The 25678-nt window shown below is 48.3% G+C and overlaps 1 protein-coding gene across 3 annotated transcripts in view; it reads right to left on the bottom strand.

Moving 5' to 3' along the window:
* The window catches only part of TMEM240 (transmembrane protein 240), a 42926-nt gene extending 19073 nt beyond the window's left edge, over positions 1-23853 (bottom strand). The window contains exons 1-2 of one of the 3 annotated variants that reach the window (XM_053400734.1): positions 23799-23853; positions 21317-21423 (exon numbers count right to left, since the gene is read on the bottom strand). In XM_053400734.1, the coding sequence (XP_053256709.1) occupies positions 21317-21408 (92 nt within the window). In that variant the 5' untranslated portion in view covers positions 21409-21423; positions 23799-23853. Of the gene's footprint in view, positions 1-21316; positions 21424-21696; positions 22734-23457; positions 23721-23798 lie in introns of those variants that run through there. The other 2 variants (XM_053400733.1, XM_053400732.1) reach the window with 2 other exon arrangements.
* Positions 23854-25678: the final 1825 nt, after the last annotated feature.

Here is a 25678-nt window from a genome sequence, read left to right as displayed (position 1 = left end):
ACACACTTCCCTGCTTCTAATTCACTCCCTTGTCATCGCTCCTGCCCACCCTCCGGGTTTGGTCTTTTCTGGTTCTCGGCAAACGTCTTGATACCGCCCTGAAAGAATAGGCAGGCCTCCGCGTGCGGCACTGGACACAAGGCTAGCCCGGCTGAGCCCTGAGCCAGGCAAAATCCACACTCCGGCACTGAGCCACAGTATAAGCCCTTAAAAACGGACTGAGGTTCTAGTCCTCATGGTTCTGAATCCAGGGCAAACGTCAATCGTCTGGGAAGATCATACCCTCCAACATTCCTCTGATGAAAATAGGGATGTCCTAAATAATAATAGGGATGCGGGTGGCGCTGTGGGTTAAACCGCAGAGCCTAGGGCTTGCCGATCAGAAGGTCGGCAGTTCAAATCCCCACGACGGGGTGAGCTCCCGTTGCTCGGTCCCTGCTCCTGCCAACCTACCAGTTCGAAAGCACGTCAAAGTCCAAGTAGATAAATAGGTACCACTCTGGCGGGAAGGTAAACGGCGTTTCCGTGTGCTGCTCTGGTTCGCCAGAAGCAGCTTAGTCATGCTGGCCACATGACCCGGAAGCTGTACGCCGGCTCCCTCGGCCAATAAAGCGAGATGAGCGCCGCAACCGCAGTCTCGACCACGACTGGACCTAATGGTCAGGGGTCCCTTTACCTTTTTAAATAATAATAATTATACCCCACCCATTTGACTGGACCAACCACTCTGGGCGGCTTCCAACATATATCAAAACCTAATAAAACATCAAACATTTAAAAACTTCCCTAGACAGGCAGTTTTCAAAATTCCCATTACTCTAGGCGCATTTTGCGACAAGGAATTTCATTAGCACAAGCAGTTTCTGAACTCTGGGCACCTAAGATTTCAGATTAAAACCGCGGAGTGGAAGAAAAGGAGAAGCTTTTTCTGCCTCCCCACTTCCAGCTACTCTCTGAAGACTAGAGAAAAGACCCTCTCAATAAGATTAGGGGAGTGGGCAGGGGAAGGACTAGACCATGTGAAAAATGAACATAATATTTTAGCTGCAGTTCATTCATCTTCAGCTTTGTATTCTTATTACAAAAAAAGCACGCCTAGGCATTCCGTTGTTGCGTCCATAACATGGGTTTAAGGTGCCGTTTAGCTCCTTGCTTTCATAGCTCAGTTTCTAACACTGTAAACAACGCTGCCTTCAGATGTCCTATAAAGGTTGTATAGTTATTTATCTCCTTGGCTCAGGGGTTGCATATCTCCATCCCCTCCAACCTTTCTCCGATGACAACAGGGACACCCTAAGATTCCGGGATCAAATCAGAAACCGAGACAGTTTCTGTAAACCTGGAACCGTCCCTGGAAAATAGGGACACTTGGAGGGTCTGGAAGAAGCCTGGAACTCAGCTGCAAATATAACGATTAAATTCGTTATACAAATGTGACACCAGATGGCGATGGTTAGCTTATGGCAAATTCAATATATATTTTTAAAAGTTTTTTTAAAAAAGCATTTTCACAGCGTTTTTTATTTGTTTCTAGATTCCACCCTAGAGGGACGTGGGTGGCTCTGTGAGTTAAACCGCAGAGCCTAGGGCTTGCCGATCAGAAGGTTGGCAGTTCAAATCCCCGCGGCAGGGTGAGCTCCCATTCCTTGGTCCCTGCTCCTGCCAACCAAGCAGTTCAAAAGCACGTCAAAGTGCAAGTAGATAAATAGGTACCGCTCCTGCAGGAAGGTAAATGGTGTTTCTGTGTGCTGCTCTGGTTCGCCAGAAACGGCTTTGAAATATACTCAAAGTCGCAAAGTGATTTCATGCTCTTTATTCAGCTCATAGTGGTGAGGAGGAATGAATGAATGTCCCCTCAAAGTATCTGCTTTATATACGTTATTTACACAATGGGCTGCACATGATTGGCTAATTCCGGAATTCTACTGTAAGCCAATCAGGTTGTGGATTCACTTCTATCTGGAGCATGATTGGGTAGTTCCTGCCAACCAATCATACTGCTGCATTGTTCTAGGACCAATCAGACTGCTGCATTCTGCATCCTATTGTTCTAGGACCAATCAGACTGCTGCCTTTTGGATCCTATTCAACTCAGTACATAACAGGCTTAGTCACGCTGGCCACATGACCCGGAAGCTGTACGCCGGCTCCCTCGGCCAATAAAGTGAGATGAGCGCCGCAACCCCAGAGTCGTCCGCGACTGGACCTAATGGTCAGGGGTCCCTTTACCCTTTACCTTTAGATTCCGCCCTAGTCAGTAATGACTGTTAGCACTTTAGAGGCAGCCCTTCCTGGACAGACTGGAGATTGAACCTGGGATCTTCTGCGTGCCAGGCAGCTGCTCCAATCCTGATCTGCGGTCCTTTCCTGGAGACAAAGGAGCATAGGAAGTTGCCTTATCCCGAGTCAGAACACTGGCCCAGCAAACTTAGTATCACCTACACTGAACGGCAGTGGCTCTCCAGGGTTGCACGTCGGGGGCAATCCTTGCTCTCCTAGGAGGTGCCAGGGAATTGAACCTTCTGCAGGCATAGCAGGTGTCCTACCACTTGCCTTCTTTAATCCCCCAATCGTCCGTGAAGCTCCCTGGGCGACCTTGGGCCAGTCACTGCCTCTCAGCCCAGCCTACCTCACAGGACTGTTGTTATAGGGATTAAAGATGGAACGGGAAGAACTTTGGAGGACATGCAATACATTTACAGACGCTTCAGGTTGCATTTTGGGGGGGTTACAGATGTGCCAAAACCCGGAAGTACCGGAACAGTTTACTTCCGGGTTTCAGCGGTCACACATGCGCAGAAGCGCTAAATCACACTTTGCGCATGCGCAGAAGCGCCAAATCGCAACCCGCGCGTGCGTAGATGCAATGCTGCGGGTTGCGAATGTGCCTCCCGCACGGATCACGTTCGCAACCCGAGCATCCACTATACAGTGGTACCTCGGGTTACAGACGCTTCAGGTTACAGACTCCGCTAACCCAGAAATAGTACCTTGGGTTAAGAACTTTGCTTCAGGATGAGAACAGAAATCGTGCTCCGGCGGCGCAGCAGCAGCAGGAGGCCCCTTTAGCTAAAGTGGTATCTCAGGTTAAGAACAGTTTCAGGTTAACAATGGACCTCCAGAACAAATTAAGTTCTTAACCCAAGGTACCACTGTAAAGAATAAAAGAGACTGGGAACAGGGGAAGAAACTTCACCAACTTCTAGGCCAGACTTTACCAACCTGGTGCCCACCAACCAGGTGTTTTGGACAGGCAGTGAGGGCACCAGGCATAGACCCCATCCAAAAATCTGGTATGGAGGCTGCCTAGACCAGGGTTTGTGGAGCTGCACATTGACTCCGTCTCCCCAGCAGGGCTAGGGATTTTCGTTTATTCAACAAAATCTATATACCACGACTGTAAAACAGCAACCACAGCAACGAACAAACCGCTAAATGGTTTACAAAAGCTTTAGAATCATTGATTTAAATGACCAGTGCAAAACCATATATTTAGAACGATCCAGAATATGGTGAAAATCAGCAGAGATGGAGATAAAACATCTACATGTCTGGACAGACTTCCCTAAACAAAAATGTTTTTTAAGCCGGCACCAAAAAGAAGATTGCAGAGGTGACCGCGAAGGGACAGGAAAACCCTGTCGATTCCTATTACTCTCAGTTTCTAATATCTGAATCTTATACTCAGCTCTCCACAACCCCACATCTGTTTGCATTCTGGTGCGATTTTCTCACCTTTTTTCGCATGCAGTTCTTGCCCATTATTCATATTGTTGCAAAGCAATTTCCCCTTAAGTAATGCATGCCCAGATTTAATTTTTACAAATATATGCATTTTTATGCACACTGTATCCTAATAAGATGCAATTTTGGTACACATTCATCAGCTTGACCTGCGTAGCAAACTTCAGAGAAGCACGGATTTCAAAGGTTGGGGCACTTTGGTTCTTGTATTTTTTCCAGAAAGTGCATGTAAATTCACCTCTCAATGTGAACTCAGTCAGATTTCTCCCCCACCCCTAAAACACAGCCAAGGGTCAAGGATGACAGGAGTTGTGGCTTTCTCAGTATTGCTGGACTACAACTCCCATTGTCCTCCATCAATAGTCATGCTGGCTTAGGGCTGATGGGAGTCGGAGTCCACCAACATTCAGAAGGCAATATGACTCTCATCCGAAACCTAGACCTCCCCATACAGACTGTGGGAGCCTTTCCTTCAAGGGATGCAAAAGCCACAAGGTTGTTTGGTTCTTTTTGGGAGAGGGTGGGAAATGGGGTGGTTATAAACGATGAACCATTTGTAATTAAATTGATGGAGGAATTTAGGGAAAGTATGTTAAGAATAAGTTTTGAAATATAAAGATAGAGGTTTAGAAGTTAAAATTTGTTTAAGATAATTGAATTAGAGGAAATAAGGTAAAGTGGGGGGGGGGTAAAAATTGCTGAGCTAAAAATTGGAATTGGAATACAAGAAGGGCAGGTGTGGGGAAGTCAAGGAAATATGGAATGTAATTACGGTAAACTTTTTAAACTGCTGTTTTTCTTTTTCTTCTTTTTTCTTTTTTTCTTTTTCTCTTTTCTGTTTTCCTTTGTATTCTTTTTTGAAAATTTTAATAAACATAATTAAAAAAATAAAATAAAAATAAATGATGAACCATTTGCCCCGGGTTGCCAACAGATCAAAACAAACCTCGCTAGCTGGAAAAGTAGTCGTGAAAATGATGTATAATTGGTTCCTAACTCCTACTAAAATAGCAAAAAATGTATAGGACTGCTACAAATATCTATTGGCAGTGTAAAGAGAAGGAAGGCACATTCTACCATAAGAGGTGGGCATGAAAGATGACAAAAGCATATTGGGAAATGATTTATAATGAGTTGAAGAAAATGTTTGAAAAACTTTTTATTAGGAATTTTGGGTCCAGAAATACCAAAGGAACAGAAAAGACAGTTTATGTACGCTACGACAGCTTCACGGATGCTGCTGGTCCAGAGATGGAAGGAAGGTAATGTACCTGTCAGGGAACTGCCATCGGAGCCTAGAGTGGAGGTAAGGCTCCCCAACGATGCAGGAGAAGGGACCAGCAGGGAGAGAGAGAACACTTCCTTTGAGGAAGGAAATAGGAGTGACACCAGGAAGCAAGGGGGGACTGCGGAGAGAGGGCTCCAAGACTCTTCCACAGAGACCAGCGTGGAGAGCCCAGGACCTCCGTTGGGCACGCCCACTCTGCGCAGGAGACTTCCGCGCAGAGAGGCTAGGAGGAGACTTGGGGTCAAAGAGTTTTTATGTTGGAAGAAGTTCAGAAAACGCCCCCTGACGGATTCTGCCAGCGACTGACACAGCCATGGAGAAAGGGCTGTCCAGCCAGGGAAAGGTTTAGCCAGGCAACGTTGCCTAGAGCTGCAGCACCCTTTACGCACAAGCAACCCCCAATTCCCTTTACAGTACCTACTAAAGAAGAATGGTTAACAAAGATGACGGACTATGCTGAAATGGCAAAAATGACTGGGAAGATCAGAAACCAAGAAGATGATCAATTTAATAAAGAATGGGGGAAAGTTATAAGTTACTTAAAAGAACACTGTAAACATTGGCAGGATTTTAAAAACACTTGCAATGTAACAAGAACTATGGTAAGAACTGAGTGTTAAGGAAATATGGAGAACATTATACAATGCAGTTGGGAAAGAGTAACTATGGAACCCGTAGAGGGAAGTCAAGGGATTCGGAGAACCCTGTGTGTTTGTGATGATTGATTTACATGTGATTCTAAATGTTAAATGTGAAAACTGAATAAATATATATATATTTAAAGGAACAGTAGTCATGTCAGATGTGCGCACTGACATCCGTGTGCAAATGCCGGCTTTGGGTTTCAGAGGGTTTGGGGCAGAGCTCTCCTCAACGGCTGCTTAGCGGGGGGGCTGTCTCACTGTAGGTCCCCCCTCCCTCAGTCAGCAGGACTACCTCCTCCATGCCGCCACAGTCGCCAGCTGCTGCTCCCCCTTCTGCTTGCTCCTGATGCCACCCACACACTGGCCGGATGACAAGGCGGCAAACAAACAGATGGAGGACGCTTCTGTTGAGCCCCCACCTCTATCGCCCCATCACTGCCATTCACCTGCCCACCCAATGGGAGCCAGAGGAGGAAGAGCAAGCAGGCAGGGACTGCAGACCCAGAAGGGTCCCTATTTTCCAAGGACAGTCCCAGATTTATGGAGGCCATCCCGGTTTCTGATCCCAGAATGTCCTGCTATTTTCATCGGAGAAATGTCAAAGGGTATGGAGTCATGTAGCCAAAGAGATAAGATATAATAAAAACCTGAGAAAACATCTGAAGGCAGCCCTGTATAGGGAAGTTTTTAAATGTTTTGTTATGTTTTTATATACAGTGGTACATCGGGTTACATATGCTTCAGGTTACAGATGCCGCTAACCCAGAAATATTACTTCGGATTAAGAACTTTGCTTCAGGATGAGAACAGAAATCGTGCTCCGGCGGCGTGGCGGCAGCGGGAGGCCCCATTAGCTAAAGTGGTGCTTCAGGTTAAGAACAGTTTCAGGTTAAGAATGGACCTCCGGAACGAATTAAGTACTGAACCCGAGGTACCACAATATGCTGGAAGCTGCCCAGAGTGGCTGGGCCAACCCAGTGAGATGGGCAGGGTATAAATAAAATGATGATGTTGATGATGGAATAGTACGTCCCCATTTTCATCAGAGAAATGTTGAACGCACCAGCCCAGCTCAAAGGATTGCCTCAGTTTTCCAAGCGTTTCACAAAAGGTTCCATTCACCCCCACCCCCAGCAAAATCTGCTGCTTTTGTTTGTTTGTTTTGGCAACCTTCTTCAGCTCTGAGACTAGCTGTTCATTTGCAACGTGAGATGCAACTGGCGCCGCCTCATTTCTCTGCTCAAGGATCACAATCTGCTCGAGTTGCTTTGTAGCCAGCGGCAGAGCATATGCCCATGCTGCCCAGAGTGGGCACGCTCCCGAGGGGGGCATGGCACGGAGGGTGCCCTCCCAGGCACGGGATAGCCGCTTGGGTGCCCGGCGTGGCGTGCGTGCCCTGCAGCCAGGGGCAGAGTGAGCCGCCGATGGCGGACATTTGGCACACCGCCCGCCCACAACTCCCAAGCCGTCAAAACGAAGGGGGAAGGGGGATGGCTGTTGGCAAGGTGGCACAGCTCCGCCCCTTCCCCCGATGGCTCGGGGTAGGCTTGGGAGCCGCGGGCAGGTGGCGCGCCGAATGACCCCCCCTCAGTGAGGGCACCCAGGGCGGCCCACCCCCACCGCCCCCCTTCCCACACCTCTGTTTGTTTCCAAAGGTTGCTATTCTGCAGCGGCAGCAGCAGCAAATCTCAGACCCAGGACAGGGGTGGAAATTCGGTCCTCCGGGCTTCTCTGTTCACCCCTGGAACTCTGCCCAGGCCACACCTCTCCCCAGCCCTGCTATGCTCCCTCCTTGAATGTTTCAGCGCTTGAACACTGACCATCTCGGCTGCAAGTCCTGGAAGACCTGCAGGCTTTCCCCACCTGGCCCAGGAGGGCGGGGCCCAGACTGACTCCAGCTACAAAAAACGGAGGCTGCTGAACAGACTCTTGGGCTGCGGTATTGTTTAGGGAGGGTTGTTGGGTTTTTTTTGTTGGGTTACCGATATTAATTTTTTTTGTATCTTTATGTTTGGCTCTTGCTACATTTTATGCGGAAACTGTTCGATTTGGTGCACTTTTCAGTGTGTTTTATTTATTGCTTATGGCTCCTTTTGCAATTGTGTAATTCTTTTCATAAGAGACGCGGGTGGCACTGTGGGTTAAACCACAGAGCCTAGGACTTGCCAATCAGAAGGTTGGCGGTTCGAATCCCCGCGACGGGGTGAGCTCCCATTGCTCGGTCCCTGCTCCTGCCAACCTAGCAGTTCAAAAGCACGTCAAAGTGCAAGTAGATAAATAGGCACCGCTCCTGTGGGAAGGTAAACGGCGTTTCCATGCGCTGCTCTGGTTCCCCAGAAGCGGCTTAGTCATGCTTGCCACATGACCCGGAAGCTGTACGCCGGCTCCCTTGGCCAGTAAAGCGAGATGAGCGCCGCAACTCCAGAGTCGTCCACGACTGAACCTTACGGTCAGGGGTCCCTTTACCTTTACCTAATTCTTTTCATATTGCAAGCCACTTGGAGCACGGTTTTAACTATGGAAAAGCGGCATACAAATGAAATTTGGAGGTTAGAGAGAGGTGTGAGTGCAAATGTGTGTAACAACAAACCTAATAATAATAATAACAATAATAATAGCAGCAGCAGCAGCAGTATACTGCCCCTCATATGTTGTTCTCAGGGCAGTTCACAACATGAAAATACAAGGTAAAAAAGAAAAATACATAGAGAACAAAAGCAAACCAATAAACTACTTTACAAGGGTAAAATTTACATGCCTTGCTTTGTCCACATTTGCTTCTAGCTCTGCTTACCACTGACATGTGGCCCTTGAAAGGCTGTGCAGCATGGAATGCGGCCCTGGGAAACATTCCCCATATTTGCCAAATGGAGGGTTGTCACAGAAGCACAGATTTGTAGAGTTGGAAGGGACACCGAGGGTCATCTAGTCCAACCCCCTGCGATACAGGAATCTTTTCGCCCAGCATGGGACTTGAACCCACAACCCATGCTCTACCAGCCAAGGTGTGTTCTGTCACTGAGAAAAGCAGGCATGTATGAAGACACTGCTTTGTCCTTAGGAACGCAGAAAGAGGCCTTAAGTTGTGTCAGACTAATTGTCTCTCTACCTTAGTGTTGCGAATTTGAACAAGACTTGGCTAGGTTGGACGTGGTTCTCCCTAGCAGGGATGGAAGGACTTGTCAATTTCACTTCTCCCCAGTAGGGGTAGAAGAATCTTGTCCATTGGGATCCTCTCCCTTTCTCATTTTTCCAGTCTAAATGCGGTTCTCTACATTTCTGCAGCAATTTGCATTTTTAAAAAAAGAAATCCTCATTTAAAAAGTATTGAGCACCCGAGAACAAATTTATCCTGTGTGCAGTTTTGTATACTTTTGTGCAGGCAATTTCTCATAATATATTGCATTTTTGTGTGTTTATTGCCAATAATACATTCCGTTTTATGCATGCTTTCCCCTAACAGATGCATTTTGGGTTAACCTTGTTTGGCTGGCGAACTGCATTGCAAAATTCAGGGGAGTGTCTCTTTCTTTAGAGTGGCTGTGTTTTGGTTCTCATGTTGTTCCAGAAAGTGTGCAATTGATAGATTCAGCTTTTAATGCAAATTGAATCAAATTTCCATCTTTTTCTTCACCTGCTTCTAACCTAGCAGCAGGGAACTTTTATTTTATTTTATTTTATCCTGCGGGCCCTGCGGGATCTGATTTCTTTCCACAGGGCCTGTAAGACAGAGTTGTTCCGCCTGGCCTTTGGCTTAGAATCAGTTTGATTCCCTCCCCCTTTTTCCTTCTCCCCCTGTGAAGAGGCTGCAAGATTAAAATCCTTAATCTTGTTTTTTAAATTGTATTTTAATCAACTTGTTTTTATTATTGGTTGTTAGCTGCCGTGAGCCTGGTCTTGGCTGGGGAGGGCAGGGTATAAATAAAAGGTTTATTATTATTATTATTATTATTATTATTATTATTATTATTATCCCACCATTTCCTCCAAAGCACTCAAGGCAACATGCACAGCCCTCCTTCCCGAGGTAGGCTAGGCTAAGAGTGAGCGGCTTCCAAGGTCACCCTCTGTTGAGTGGGGACCTGAACCCTGGTCTCCCAGGCCCTAGTCTGATCCTCTAACCGCTACACACCATGCTGGCTCTCTTTGTAGCTTGAGCGCCACAGTAGCTCACCGAGAATCTCCTATAGGTGGGAGCAGGTCTACAGGGAAAGTGGGTGCAGCAATGGGTGGGCACAGTATGGTGCAATCCTGCCCCGCACAAGTCAGATGTTTGCACACACAACACAACACCTCTCTATCCAGCTAGCAAGAGGCATCATCGTACAGTGGTACCTTGGGTTACGAACTTAATTTGTTCCAGAGGTCCGTTCTTAACCCAAAACCGTTCTTAACCTGAGGCACGCTTTCACTAACGGGGCCTCCCACTGCTGCCACGCCGCCGGTGCGCGATTTCCGTTCTCATCCTGGGGCAAAGTTCGCAATCCAGAGCAACTTCTTCCGGGTTAGCGGAGTCTGCAACCCGAAGCGTTTGTAACCCGAGGTACCACTGTACTTCAGTGCTACAATTCAGCCAGGCCAAAGCACTCAAAGTAGCGCTGGAGAGGGTTGTCACCTGGGGGCCAAACAGAGTCCTGGAGGGCCGCATTCGCCCTCCCTCTCTCTCAGTCGGAAGAAATGGAGAGAAGTGAAATTGACAGATCCATCCCTGGAACCAAGTTATTTTATCCCCCATATTAAGCACCATATCATACTCTAAATCGTGTGTGTGTGTGTGTGTGTGTGTGTGTGTGTAAAAACTACAGTCTATATGTGCACAGGATAGGGGTGGGTGTGCAATCTGTAACTGATTGTGAGAGGCAGTATGGTCCAATGAGTAGAGCTTAGGAAAGCAGGCACTAGATGGGGGGGAACTGTCACTCTCCATATGTCGTTGGGACTCCATCTCCCATCAGCCTTAGCTAGCACAGCCATGGATCATGGATGATGGGAGGAGAAGTCCAGTAACATCTGGAAGGACATAAGCTCCTCATTCCTGCACTAGGCCAACCTGAAACCTGCCGTTAATTGTGGAGACATCACAGCAGGACTTAGGCAAAATGGTGCACCAGTTTAACAAGCCACACAGATATTTAAGACACTGGCCTGGAATTTTCTTTCTATCCTGCTTTTGGCAGGGTCTCTCTCTCTCTCTCTCTCTCTCTCTCTCTCTCTCTCACACACACACACACACACACACACACACACACACACACACCCCAGATCTGAAGTTCCTCACCCCTATGTAACCTGATCCTCTTTTAAACTGGAAACTCCAGGGATTGACTTTCCAGAGAGCGATGGTCCTTTCCCCCAGGTTTTAAAGAGCAAGGAGCCCACATCACAGGACCATAAGTTATTGGTCCATCTAGCTCAGCATTGTCTACACAGGCTGGCAGCAGTTCTCCAGAGTTTCAGACAGGGAAGCTCTCTCAGCTGAGATCTGCCAGAGCTGCTGGTCTGACCTGAATTCTCCAGCTGACTGGCTGGGGGTGGGGGGGTGGGGAGCTCAACTCAGCAAGTGGGAGAGAGCCCCTTTAATAAACATATATCTTTAATAAATATATATGTGTACTAAGAAGGCTGTACATGCGGCTAGCAAGCTATAGCCCCGCAGGAGCCATCTGTGAATTGCATGCTCCTCATTCCCAATTAACCTCCATCTCCAGGGCCTACCCCTGTGAGTCACCCCTAGGTCTCAAGTTTGGGCCCTGAAATCTCAAAGTCTGCGATGCTCTTGGCCTGCCTGGCAGACCTACTTGGAGATGTCACTGGGTTGTGAGCCTGGGACGTTCTACATGCCAAACACGTGCTCTGTCATGGAGCAGCCCTTCCTCACCGCTTTGGATCCTGATCTCTCTCTCTCTCTCTCTCTCTCTCTCTCTCTCTCTCTCTCGTAACGCAGATCAAAACGCCTGCAATGATTTGTTACACAAGGCCTGTGTGTGTGTGTGTGTGTGTGTGTGTGTGTGTGGTTTTCTTTAGCTCTTTCAAAGAAATTAATTGACAATTCCGGTTTGAGGGAACTCAGAATTGGCTTGAAAGACCAGTTTTCCTCCTAAAGGCTTGCGAGCAACATCCATAAAGGTAATAGAAAGGGGGAAGGCACTTGGCTCTCAGTGGGAGAGCTATTCCAGGAGACTACGGGGAAACAATGGAGATTTAAAAACATAAAATAAAACAGTGTGACCTCCTAAGAAAGCACAGGTGGTTAGAGCAGGTCACCTCTACATGGTAACAGGTAAAGGCAAGGAACCAGGGGTCTTTCCCCCTTTAAGCTGCTCTCACACACCCCAAACATACACACCCATAAGGGTGACAGAATATGTATTTCTCATCATGATTTATTTTTTTGGAAATAATTGGTGATCTCAAAGAGCTTCAGGTCTACTCAGCTTATGGGAATGCTCTGAACAATTTTTTTCAAATACTGTTTTACCTATTTAGAGGAACCGCTTCACAGAATCACAGAATTGAAGAGCTGGAGGGGAACCCAAGGGTCATCCAGTCCAACCCCCGCCAATGCAGGAATGTGACAGATGGCCACCATCTAACTTTATTCATCAATGAAGTGCTCCAAGGTCGTACAAAGAAAGCAACCTTCTACGATCACTTCTTCCTCACGGTATGGCTGGGCCTTCACCATTATTTTTTTTTAACGCAGCACGTGATCGTCCAGACTTTGAGTTGCATCCAATGCCAGTCCTACTCAGAGTAGACCCACGGAAGCTCATGGGCACAACTAACTTAGGTGTGCTGACTTCAAGGGCTCCGCTTTACTGTGTAGGGACTTAGGCCCCATCTGCCCTCTCAGCATTGTGATGCTTCGCCAGTGTTTCTCAACCCTGGGTCTCCGGCTGTTTTTGGACTACAACTCCCATCATCCCTGACCACTGGTCCTGCTAGTGACAAGCTCCCCTCCCTTTTTGCCTCCCAGAACTAGCAGAGGGCTGAAATGAGCAGAGCAGCAGCAGGCTGTACGCAGGCGCAGTCTCAGATTGCTTGAGGGGAAACCCTGGAGTGGAGGGGACTTAAGACAGTTGATGGGAGGCGGGGACCTTCAGTCTCAGCAACTGCTTCATGGGGGCAAGATCTAATGCAGGCATAGGCAAACTCCGGCCTTCCAGATGTTTGGGACTACAATTCCCATCATCCCTAGCTAGCAGGACCCAGTAGTCAGGGATGATGGGAATTGTAGTCCCAAACATTTGGAGGGCTGGAGCTTGCCTATGCCTGATCTAATGAGTTGCTGTGCTCATTAGGCCTGCACAGATCCTGCTTTTGCTAATAAAGGGTTAACTCCAACATGCCTGGTGTGATTTATTGCTGGCTCGCTCCTGACACCTGGAGATGCAGCTGGAGGTTGAGCCTGGGATCTTCTCCAGGCAAGGCAGATGCTCTACCTCTAAGCTCTCACTGAGACCACGAAGCCCATGTATAAGACAAATAATAAATGTTGGAAATGTAAAGAAAAAGAAGGAACATTTTATCATATGTGGTGGGAATGTAAGAAAGTAAAAAACTTCTAGGAAATGATATACTATATAATGATATGAAAAAGATGTTGAAATATACATTTTTTTAAAAAAACAGAAGCAATTTTACTTGGTATTATAGGTGAGGCTATTAATAGACAAGATGTTAAATTGTTTTTATGTGCAACAACAGGGGCAAGAGTATTGTTAGCCCAGAAATGGAAGCAAGAAGAGATTCCGATGAAAGAAGAATTACAAAATTAATGGACTACGCAGAATTAGATAAAACAACAGGAAGGATTCGAAACCTGCGGACCAGAGATTCACAGAAGATTGGAAGAAATATACAAACTATTTGAAGAGCAACTGTAAGCAACAAATTACACTAGTAGGACTACAAGAAGTTTTGCAAAGAGAAATGTATGAAACATTGCAAAGTAGAGAAATAAGAGAGATATTAGTTATGAGATTTAAATGTAATAGTGAAAGTAAGAAATGCATATTAAGTGAATAGATTTGAAAATTTTTCAGATGTGATTGATAGAAGTCCAAAAACTGTATAAGATGTAAAACTATGTTTACCGTAGTTTTCGCTCTATAAGACGCACCAGACCATAAAATGCACCTAGTTTTTGGAGGACAAAAACAAGAATAAAAATATTCTGAATCTCAGAAGCCAGAACAGCAAGAGGGATTGCTGCGCAGCGAATGCAGCAATCCCTCTTCCTGTTCTGGCTTTTGGGATAGCTGCACAGCCTGCATTCGCTCCATAAGATGCACACACATTTCCCCTTACTTTTTAGGAGGGAAAAAGTGAGTCTTATAGAGCAAAAAATACGGTAATTATTGTTGAAAATGGTATGTTAAAAAAAACCTAATAAAAATTTATATCTGTATTAAAAAAAGAGACCACGAAGCCCAGAGTCCAAAATGACCTTACCGCACCCCTGAAGCTGGCAAACCTACCAGGGCTGGATCATATCACCAATTACCATTGGGTAGCAACACCCAGCCGGGTAGCTGAGATCAGAAACCAGGGATCCTCTTGATTCCCCTTCAGAAACACAGCTGAACTGTGTCTGGGCTGAGTAAAATTGACCGTGTGACCATTTACTTATTTGGGGGAGGGGGAAAGGCTTTGGGGCAACCAGGACACATTTTTGGCTCTTGTGGGAAACATTACGGCAATTGGCCCAGAGAAGGAGGGCGAGGAACGGGCCAGGTATTATTTTCCTAGCCAACTGGCCAGCTTTGGAATGAAAGGACATGCAGGCAGCCAATTCACACAACCAAGCTGGCAAGCGGAGGATTTGGGTGTTGGGCAGAGCGGTCCTCGGGGAAGCCGAATGATATATCGGCCTCCTCTTCACCCCACACCTCAGAACTGAGGACACAGCGGCTACACTCTGGCCAAGCCAAGCAGCTGGACTTGTAAGTAGGCAGGCAGGCAGTGCCACGTTTGGCCTCACCTCCGAAGGGTTATTGTGGAGTTGGAAAAGGCTGGCAGTCAAAATGATTCAGGGGATGGAGGACTCTCCTCTGAGGAAAGGCTGCAACACTGGCGACTTTATAGTTTAGAGAAAAGGTGAAATGACAGAAGGTTATAAAATCATGCGTGGCAGGGCGACCGTGGGCAGAGGAAAGTTTTCCTCCTGCTCTCATAACACTGAACAACCCAACAGAGATGAACGTTAGAAGATTCGGGACAGATAGCCAAAAGCACTTCTTCATAGTTAAACTGTGGAACTCACTGCCACAGGAAAAAATGGTTGCCACCGACTTGGGTGGCTTTAAAAGAGGACAGGGCAAATTCACAGAGGCTACTGACCATGTCGGCTATGCTCTGCCTGCACATTCACGCCTGGACCTAATGGTCCGGGGTCCCTTTACCTTTTCCTGGGACGCGGGTGGCGCTGTAGGTTAAACCACAGAGCCTAGGACTTGCCAATCAGAAGGTCAGCGGTTTGAATCCCTGCGACGGGGTGAGCTCCTGTTGCTTGGTCCCTGCTCCTGCCAACCTAGCAGTTCGAAAGCACGTCAAAGTGCAAGTAGATAAATAAGTACCGCTCCAGCGGGAAGGTAAACGCCGTTTCCGTGCGCTGCTCTGGTTCGCCAGAAGCAGCTTAGTCATGCTGGTCACATGACCCGGAAGCCGTACGCTGGCTCCCTCAGCCAATAAGCGAGATGAGTCCCACAACCCCAGAGTCGGCCACGACTGGACCTAATGGTCAGGGGTCCCTTTACCTTTACCTTACCGGCCATGATGGCTATGCTCTGCATCCATGTTCAAAGGCAGCAATGCCAGTTGTTTGAAACTATAGGAATGGAGAGGGCTCTTGTCTTCGGGTTGTGCCTTTAGGCTTGCCATAATAGGTATCTGGTCGGCCACTGTGAGAACAGGATGCTGGACTGGTTGAGCCACTGGCCTGATCTAAAGGGAACCCTGACCATTAGGTCCAGTCGTGACCGACTCTGGGGTTGCGGCGCTCATCTCGCTTTACTGGCCGAGGGAGCTGGCCTACAGCTTCCAGGTCATGTGGCCAGCATGACTAAGCCACTTCCGGTGAACCAGAGCAGCGCACAGAAACACCGTTTACCTTCCCGCCAGAGTGGTACCTATTTATCTACTTGCACTTTGATGTGCTTTCGAACTGCTAGGTTGGCAGGAGCAGGGACCGAGCAACGGGAGCTCACCCCGTCGCGGGGATTCAAACCGCCGACCTTCTGACCGGCAAGTCCTAGGCTCTGTGGTTTAACCCACAGCACCACCCGCGTCCCTGGCCTGATCTAGCAGGGTCTTATTTTCTTATTTGCCTTGAAGGACCAGCCTCCACCGACCTCCGCTAAAGGTTTTCCTGTTCTGGCTACTAGAAGCCCTTTGAGTGGAGAGCGCAGTGATTTGAATCCATGTTCTCTCACGCAACAAGTTTGTGCCTCTAGACGCCCAGCACCAGTACCCCATGCCGTCAGTTCTCTGCTGGTCACCATTGCCTCCCTAGTTGTTTCCCGGCCCCATTAGAAGGGTTAGTTTTTTCCTTTAAGGCCCTTATATTGGGGGTGAGGGACCTTAACTCATGCTCAGCTCTTGAAACAGAAGGAGGCGACCTTGAGGTCCTCCCTCTCTCATCCCTGCCCCACCTGAGGCCTTGTCAGAGGGTGGACGACAACCGCGAAGAGCGAGTTTCCGACCGCAGCCCAAAGCAATTGAGCAAAGTCCAATTTAATTGCTCACGGCAGGCGGGGAGATGTCCCCCCCCCCACGCTAACCAATGACCAGTAGAAAATCACCGCAAGCCCACTGGCACGACGGTCCAAAGTGGAGGCAAAAACACATGGAACATGATAACAAAGTGAGATTTACGACTCTTCTGACATTACAGTCCTGAATCAATTGACATGGAAGCAATTCTCATTCTCTCTCTCTCTCATTATTTCCACCCAGTGATCTGTCAAGCTAAAGGTGTCTCTTGTCTAAAACGAATCTCAAATTATTATTATTATTATTATTATTATTATTATTATTATTATTATTATTATTATTATTTTCATGTCTTTCAAGGGAAGGGGTCAAAATCTGTTTGCTGCTCACACTCTGTATTTGATGGCCTCCGTGGGCTGCTTAAGGAGGAAGGCCTAGATATAATGAGGGGGTAGTTGGTGTAGTGGTTAGAGTGCTGGACTAGGGCCTGGGAGACCTCTCGCAGACTTTTCTACCTCACAAGATTGTCGTGAGGATTAAATGAGGAGGGGAAAAGCCCTGCATGCTACCAGGAGCACCTTGCAGAAAAAGGTGGGATATCAATGCATAACAAATTAATTTGATCAATCAAGTAGCACATAAAAATGTGGATATTTCTTAAATGAAATAAACGCAGACATCTCTGGTTCAGGTCCCACAAATCCGCCCACTGTACCACACTACCTCTCCTGCAAAAAGGACACGGGGTCCATGGCTCTGCTCTCATTCAACTCCCTGAGATAACTCCACCATGCTGCTTCCCTTGAGGAAGGCTGCTAATTGCTGCAAAACTTTGTCCACTCCATATATTTAAAGCACATGGTTCTCTGCCAGAGCATCATGGGAACTGTAGTCTGTTAAAGGTGCCGGGAGGTGCAGAGGTAAACTGCAGTTCCCAGAGCCCTTCGGAGAAATGTATGGTGTGGACACAGCACCGCCAGAGTCCAAACTTTACATGATGCGCATCGGAGTGCCAACTTGAATAAAATATCTTTGGGGGGGGGGAGGTAAGTCCTGCCACACGTAATCAGGATTGGCAGTGCTGATCAACGGGGGCCAAACCCCCTTAAATATTTTATTGGGGGGCCCCAAAGGGACCTCAGCCCCTATAAATTGGCTCCTTGGTCATGCGCATGATTGTTCCTTTTCTCCCAAGCGAAAGGAGCATGATGCGCCCGACACACAGCTCTGTAAACCACCTCCTCGCTTAGGTTTATTTGCGGTGCATTTTTCATCGCTCACCTTAAGTTGACCATGACATGACAAGAAAGTTGAACGATCACCACGGCATCACACGCTGTCTTTTTCGAGCCCCCAAAGAATCCTGGACACTGCAGCTTCTGAGAGCTGTTAGGGGTATACTACAGTTCCCAAGGGGTGCACTACAGTTCCCAGGATTCTTTGACAGAAGCTTTCAATGTGTTTGAAATGTACAGCGTCACTTCAGAAGTCAGAGCTAGAACAAATGGGTGGAAATGACAGGTTTTGGCTAAACGGTACGAGGCCAAATTCCAGTCACCATACCCAACATACGTTTAAAGTACGTGGTGTCCCCACCAAAGAACCCTGGGAACTGTAGTTCTGCAGGGTCAAACACCACTTCTTTGGGGGGAAGTTATGTGCTTTCAATCTATGGTTTGTACGTAGCTGTAGAGAGTCTTGTAGGGAATGTACTTCGCCTCTCCAGCTTCAGCAGGAGACCAGGGCAACCCCAATCAGGGGTGACCAGTGCCCGTTGCAACTGTTTGGGCGGAAGGCTGGGAGCTGAACAGTAGGTGGCACCAGAGCCCACAAGAGGCCAAACCAACGCAGTCCAGCTTCATTGCCATCCTTCTCTTCCCTGCTGAGCTCTACAATGGACAACCCTGAGAATTAGAAGGAAGAAGCTAGACTGGATCTTAGTAAGATGGCAGGCAGGTGGGGCTAGCTGAAGTTGGCAGGGCAGGGCCCCCTTTGCGCTAGTGCACCAGCCTCCACTGTCCCAGCCAGGGAATGCCCACTGGCTCAATGAGGGATCATTCCAGTTATCGAACGGCTCTCACCACCTCCTAAGATTCAGCCACACACTGCCCTCTGGCAACTTGAGCCCATTAGAGTCGTACCTGTGCCCGGTGGCAGCAAAGGCCCAGCCTTTGTCCTCCTCAAGGCCACAGTGCAGCATACAGAAGGCTGCGGGTGCCTGCATCTGAAAGGGAGGGCTTGGAGAGACCCTGGCGAGCTGCTGCCAGTCAGTGTAGACAACACTGTGTTACATACGCCAACAGTCTGATTTGGTATGATGCAAGGGACACGGGTGGCGCTGTGGGTTAAACCACAGAGCCTAGGACTTGCCGATCAGAAGGTTGGCGGTTCAAATCCCTGTGAAGGTAAACGGCGTTTCCGTGCGCTGCTCTGGTTCGCCAGAAGCGGCTTAGTCATGCTGGCCACATGACCTGGAAGCTGTACGCCAGTCCATCGGCCAATAAAGCGAGATGAGCACCGCAACCCCAGAGTCGGCCACGACTGGACCTAATGGTCAGGGGTCCCTTTACCTTTATGTTCCTATGCTGTTGTTTCATCGGGGAGGGGCCTTGGGTACAATAGGCGCCATCTCCAAGGAGGTCTGAAAGAGACCCCCATCAGAAACCCTGGAGGGCTGGCTGCTGGTGGTCAGTTTAGGCAGCACTGAGCTAGATATGTCAATGGTCCGATGCAGTACAAAGGCAGCTTCCTGTTCAAAAAAAGCTCATGTCTTAGAAACACGAGGACTAGGATCTTACTTATCTTTAAAGAAAGGGATCGTAGGTTTGAGGCAGAGACCTGCTTTGGCCCCAGGTTTCACCCTCAGCATCTCCAGGTAAGGATTCCCATCTGAAACCCTGGACTGCTGCTGCCAATCAGAGCAGACAATACTGAGCTACTTAGAGTCCCAGGGGTCAGCAAACTTTTTCAGCAGTGGGCCGGTCCCTCAGACCTTGTGGGAGGCTGGACTATATGGGGGAGGGGGAATGAACGAATTCCTACGCTCCACAAATAACCCAGAGATGCATTTTAAATAAAAGCACACATTCTACTCATGTAAAAACACCAGGCAGGCCCCACAAACAACCCAGAGATGCATTTTAAATAAAAGGACACATTCTACTCATGTAAAAACACGCTGATTCCTGGACCGTCTGTAGGCCAGATTCAGAAGGCGACTGGGCCGGATCTGGCCCCCGGGCCTTAGTTTGCCTAACCATGACTTAGACCAACCAATCTGACTCATAAGCCATTTTCCTGTGTTCCTATGCATCAACACTTTAGGTACGCAAGTCCCCCTCAACTCTTTCCCCAAACCTAGTTCCTTCAACCTAAGACGTACCTTTGATGAGCAAAGGCTTTTGCCTTCCGAATCTTCCTAGGCTTCAACTTTCATCTCCTCTAGCCAGCATGGCCAATGGTTAGAGGTGACAGGAGTTGGCACCTAGCGGCACTTGGCGATGGGAAACAGAGGCTTCTGGCCTCCTCTGAAACCCATTTCACTTCACCTCTCTCTGCTCTGAAAGGGCATCGCCTGCATTTGAATTCTTAAAAACAGAAGCTCATTCCGACACCTCCTCCAACACCACCATCAAAGAAAGACACCGCTAAAAATGTGAGGAAACTGTAGATCTTGAAAGAAAAGCCCCAAAATGGGAGCAGAGAGAGAAAGCCTGGGAGCCAAGATGCTCAGCTGATGCCAAGAGGTTATAAAACACAGCCAAAGGCTGTAGCTCATTGGTAGACCATCGGCCTTGCATACAAAAGGTCCCAGGTTCAAATTCCTCCAGGTAGAGCTGGGAGAAACCTCTGTTTGAAGCCCTGGAGAGATGCTGCCAGTCAGTGTACACAGTACTGAACGAATGGTGTGACTCGGGATAAGGCTGCTTCGTACATTCCTCAGCAGCTCCCGATTCTAACTTCTCAGATATCTATAAAACACCCTTAGGAAGTGACACTGTCTTTGAACTATGGGGCGGGGGGGAGAGACACCAAGTGTTTTCAAAGGAAATTCAGCCTCTCTTTCACCACCACTGCCGCCCCATTTGTGCGCCTACCACAACTGCTCTTATAAATCAGGCTTCTCGAGTCAGATCAAAGATCCACCGGGTCCCTACGTCCTGTCTTCCAAGAGCGGGAAGTCAAGATGTCACTGGGGAAGTCAGAAGCAAAAAAAACGCAAAGGGGACAGCCTTCCCTGATTGGCCGTCCCCCGTAATTCGGCGCTGGAGGGTAGACTGCTGCTGGCAATGCAGGTTCCATTTTCTCCTCAAAAGTAAACAGCTGCCGATTTATTCTCAGTGAATCTGCTTGATGTCCCCCTCGTGGGTTTTGTTGTTTTTTTAAGTTGTCTAAGCTGCCAGCCATCACCACAAACCTTGCAGAGGTATATCCATACGTATATTATTTGCACATCGGTGGATGGGTTAAATGATGAGAACAAACAAACTCAGCAATGGGCACCCCAGCAGCTGAATCTCACCTGATGTAAACTCGCCAGGTAAGGCCCCCAACAAGACCACCCTTTCCAGACTGCAGTACAGACACTGCCATCGCGACCTACCTCACAGGGTTGTTGTGAGGAAAAACAACAAGGGAGTGTATGGCAGAATGGCTAAGGGTGATTCCTGTGACCGTTTGAAACATTCAAGAGATCCCTGATGACATCCACTTTCCAAGGCAACGGATTCCCTGGAATTTGGCAAAATACCCAAACAGTACATCCCTCACCCTTCCTCGTTCTGTGTGGCCACATTTCTCTCAGCCTCTCTCTTTCTCACCCCCACCCCTGCACTCCCAATGGGAGGTAAGAAATGCAGTGTACAAACTCCCCCCCCCCAAAAAAAATGGGATGGGATGGTGCATGGCCGCTGGCCGCTGGCCTTACCTTCCACAGTTGCAGTGACAGACTCTGTCTTCACCTCTCAAATGCGGTAAGATATAATTGTGAAATCGGTCCAAAAGTGCGTTCATATCCATCAAGCACGCAATTGCCTGTTTCAATAATAATAATAATCATAATCACACAACCCCATAAGGCTAGAAGTGTTGGAATAAAACAGTCTCTCGTGTTTGATTGCTAATATATATTAAAGGAAACCTAGGCCTATGAAAGAAGGACTTGCCCTCAGAATTATATATTACACACACACACATACATTGAAATGGGGCACACAGATCAGACGTTCCACAACCGCACCTAAGAATTTGGGGAAGGGGAAGACGAGAGAGAGAAGGGAATAAGAGGAAATCGAAGTGTCTCCTTACCATAACAATTGAGGCCCCCAAGATCATAAATATCATGGTGTTTGTATTCATGGACATCAACTGGAAATGGACAGCCGCTGTGTCACTACCCCCCAGGCCACCCCCCACCCCCTTGCCCAAAATGAAAAAGGAGAGAAAGGGGTGCCAGCTTTTCCTATAGAGGTCAGAGATGGTCAGGTACAAGGTCTTCAAACCGATCTGCAGTCCTGAAGGGGGGGCAGGCTCCTGGCCCCCCCAATTTCCAAGCATACACAAATGCACTCCTCTATTTTCTTATCCAAGCTGAACCTTCTGGCTGGTTTGTTGGTCTGTTTGGGTCTTTTGCTTTCCACCCCGCTCTCCTCCAACTCCTCCTCCTCCTCTTCTTCTTCTTCCTCGGATTAGTCCAACATATATCGATAGATAGAAAAGATCGGCAGGTAGGCAGAAGAGGAAGATTCCTAGGGCAAATCATGCGATCCACTCAAGCCATCCAAGCGAAAGGTCGACCACATCACAGCGGTGCACCGCCAACACCAGGCAGAGGAATTGATCCAGACCAAAAAAATAATAATTTGTGGGGATTTTTGGTTTTTTGTTAAGAAAAGCAAAACACGAAACCAAGTAAGAAATGGAAAAAAAACACCCAACATGCAGAGAGAAAGAGAGGAGGGGGGTGGAAAGCAATGATAAAGAGTAGATTCTGCTTCTGGGGCCATCAGATGACACTCTGGAGCTTCACGGCATCCTCTGCTCAAAAGAAGGATCCATCCTTTTTTGGGGGGGGAAGGGGGAAGGTATGGGTGAGCAATTGGTGCAAAGAAGACTGGGAGAGGGAAGGCTGTTAAAAATTGCTTCCCCTTTCTGCTCTCTTTTCTCTCTCTCTCTCTCCTCCCCCCCCCCTTAGCAGGGGGGAAAATGGAAGAAGGCGGCTGGCAAGATGAGATGTTGGTGGGCACGGGGTGGCGTCATGTTGGAGTCTTTTAAAAAGATAGTCGCCTGGTCTTGTTCCATTTGCTGGGGAGGAGACCCATCGCTGGGGAGGAAAGGCACGCGCACACGCGCACACACACACTCAGAGAGAGAGAGAGAGAGAGAGAGAGACCCCAGGCTCTGCTGCCTGCCCGGATCTGCTGCTGTGTTTTTTCCTCCCGGGGGGATGGGATGGAGAGGAGGAATGAAAAACCCCACAAAACGTGACCTGAGGATGGATTTTGGCAGCTTCTCTTTCTCCACCCACCCCCTTTCCCCCTCCCTCCCTCCCTCTCTCTCTTGGTGACATTGAAGCTGGAATAAATACCTCCTGCACCATCTAAGTTAGATGCATTTTTCTTTAAAATGGTTTGGTTTTTTTACAGAGAGAGAAATTATTATTTTTTTGAAAGACAACAACACGCTAATGCTTTTGCAAAGTCAGCATGAACGATTCCCACCCCCACCCCACCCACCCCAAATCAGGCTATTTAAATCATCATCATCATCATAATTAACCATAATCATAATCGTAGCCCTCCTTTCCCCAGCCCACCCACCCACCGCACCAAGCCAGCCCCGCCCCGGGACTTTAAGATGTGGGACGGCAGGGTGGGTGGCACCCTCCTTTTGGCTTGGGGGGTGCTCTCGCCGCTTGCAAGGGGCTTGCAACTGGGTCTTGTCGATTTCATCCTAGGAAATTAGCAAGGTGGTTTTTGGGGTTTTTTGCTCCCCCTGCTCGCGCGCACTCTCTCTCTCTCTCTCTCCCCTTCCCACCCACCCGCTTGCATAGAGAAAGGATTTTTTTACCTATTTGAGGTGGCGCCGCTCCATCTTAAAGGCTCGTTGCTTAAGGAGGGAGGGGGGTGGGAGGGTGGGAGGAGGGACAGAGGTGGGGGGGAGAGAGGAAAGGGGGAAAAAACCCTCCACGCTGCAGATCCTGTGCTCTCTCTGTGTGTGTTTACTAACCTCCCTCCCTCTCTCTCTCTGCACAAATTTCCCCACTCTCCCTTCCTTTAATCAAAATGGTGCTTGATCAAATTTGGAGTCCTTCTCTCTGCTCTCTCTCCGCTCTGCCTTTTTTTCCAGGATCTCTAGCTTGGTATTAGCACACACCAAAAAAAGAAACGGGGAGGAAAAAGCCATCACACCTCTCCTATTTTGCCCTGGAAATCCCCGGTGGAAAAGAGGCTCCGTTCATCTCTCTCTCTCTCTCTCTCCCCGCTCTCTCTCGCACAGATCTTCACTGACACCTCTCACCTGGGGACGGTAGTGACCCCCCCCCCGCCCATTCCACACACCCACAAAAGTGATTTTCACCATCAGGAAGGGCTGGATTTGTGTGCTGTTGCTGTTGTGAAAGGGTGCAGAATTAGAAAAGGAAGGAAATTTGAGTCGGGGGGGCGGGGATGGTTGGAGGAAGGGAGGGGGTCTCGTTTATAGGTGGAGAGTGTCTTTCTTCCTGCCAGAGGAGAGCTCTCCATTGCAAAAGTTACGACCCAAGTGCAAAAGGACACGAAGCACACCTCCGCTCCTTAGGCTGGGACCTGAGCGACCTCTCCCCATAAGGCTGAGAAATTGAGATTACCAGATGTAGGAACTGCTGCTCTCGTGGGCGTCCTCTGCTGGACGCTCTCGGTACGCTCAGAGATCAGGCTCACTAGAAACGAGCTTGCTAGGCTGGAGATGGGAGCATATCTCACCGCTCTGGGTTCCTTTCAATCATCCCCCACCCCCACCCCCACAACCGATCCAATATTAAGTTCAGGTTACTTCATTTGCACATTAGGCGCTGTGGGTTAAACCACAGAGTCTAGGGCTTGCTGATCAGAAGGTCGGCGGTTCGAATCCCCGCGACAGGGTGAGCTCCCGTTGCTCGGTCCCTGCTCCTGCCAACCTAGCAGTTCGAAAGCACGTCAAAGTGCAAGTAGATAAATAGGTACCGCTCTGGCGGGAAGGTACACAGAGTTTCTGTGGGCTGCTCTGGTTCGCCAGAAGCGGCTTAGTCATGCTGGCCACATGACCCGGAAGCTGTACGCTGGCTCCCTCGGCCAATAAAGCGAGATGTCCCCTTTTCCTGGGGACAGTCCCCAGATTTACAAATCAGTCCCCTGTCAAAATCCATCTATTTAGGAGGAAGTTGAAAAGTGTCCCCAGATTCATTGAAAAAAATCTGGTAACCTTAGACTACAGTCTATATGTGCATAGGGTAAGGGGAGGTGTGCAATCCATAACTGATCTTGAGAGGCAGTATGGTCCAATGAGTAGAGCTTGGGAAAGCAGGCAGGCACTAGATGGGGAGAACTGTCACTTTCCATATGTTGTTGGACTCCATCTCCCATCAGCCTTAGCTAGTACAGCCGTGGATCATGGATGATGGGAGGAGGAGTCCAGTAACATCTGGAAGGACATAAGCTCCTCATTCCTGCACTAGGCCAACCTGAAACCTGCCGTTAATTGTGGAGGCATCACAGCAGGACTTAGGCAAAATGGTGCACCACTTTAACAAGCCACACAGATATTTAAGACACTGGCCTGGAATTTTCTTTCTATCCTGCTTTTGGCAGGGTCTCTCTCTCCCTCTGCCCCCCCCCGACATTCCTGGAGTTATTTGTGCTTTAATTTGAGGACATTTAATTTTAATGATGCATCTGTATTTTGGGCTCTTTGCAATACAGTGGTACCTCAGGTTGTAGACGCTTCAGGTTACAGACTCTGCTAACCCAGAAATAGTACCTCGTGTTAAGAACTTTACCTCAGGATGTGAACAGAAATCGTGTGCCAGCAGCGCAGCAGCACCGGAATGCCCCATTAGCTAAAGTGGTACCTCAGGTTAAGAACGGACCTCTGGAACGAATTAAGTTCTTAACCCGAGGTACTACTGTACTCTGTAATAGGCAATTGGGGTTCCCCCACTTCTCCTTACAAAAAGAGATTAAAATGAATTCAGGTGACAAATAAATTCCATGATGTGGCGGAAGACATACATTTCCCTGAGATGAAATTATTATTCAAGGGGAAAATAGGAACA

This window comes from Podarcis raffonei, chromosome 8, assembly GCF_027172205.1.
Source record: "Podarcis raffonei isolate rPodRaf1 chromosome 8, rPodRaf1.pri, whole genome shotgun sequence".
Lineage (NCBI taxonomy): Eukaryota > Metazoa > Chordata > Lepidosauria > Squamata > Lacertidae > Podarcis > Podarcis raffonei.
Note: the sequence above shows the minus strand (reverse complement) of the source record. Positions and strands in the feature narration are given on the sequence as shown.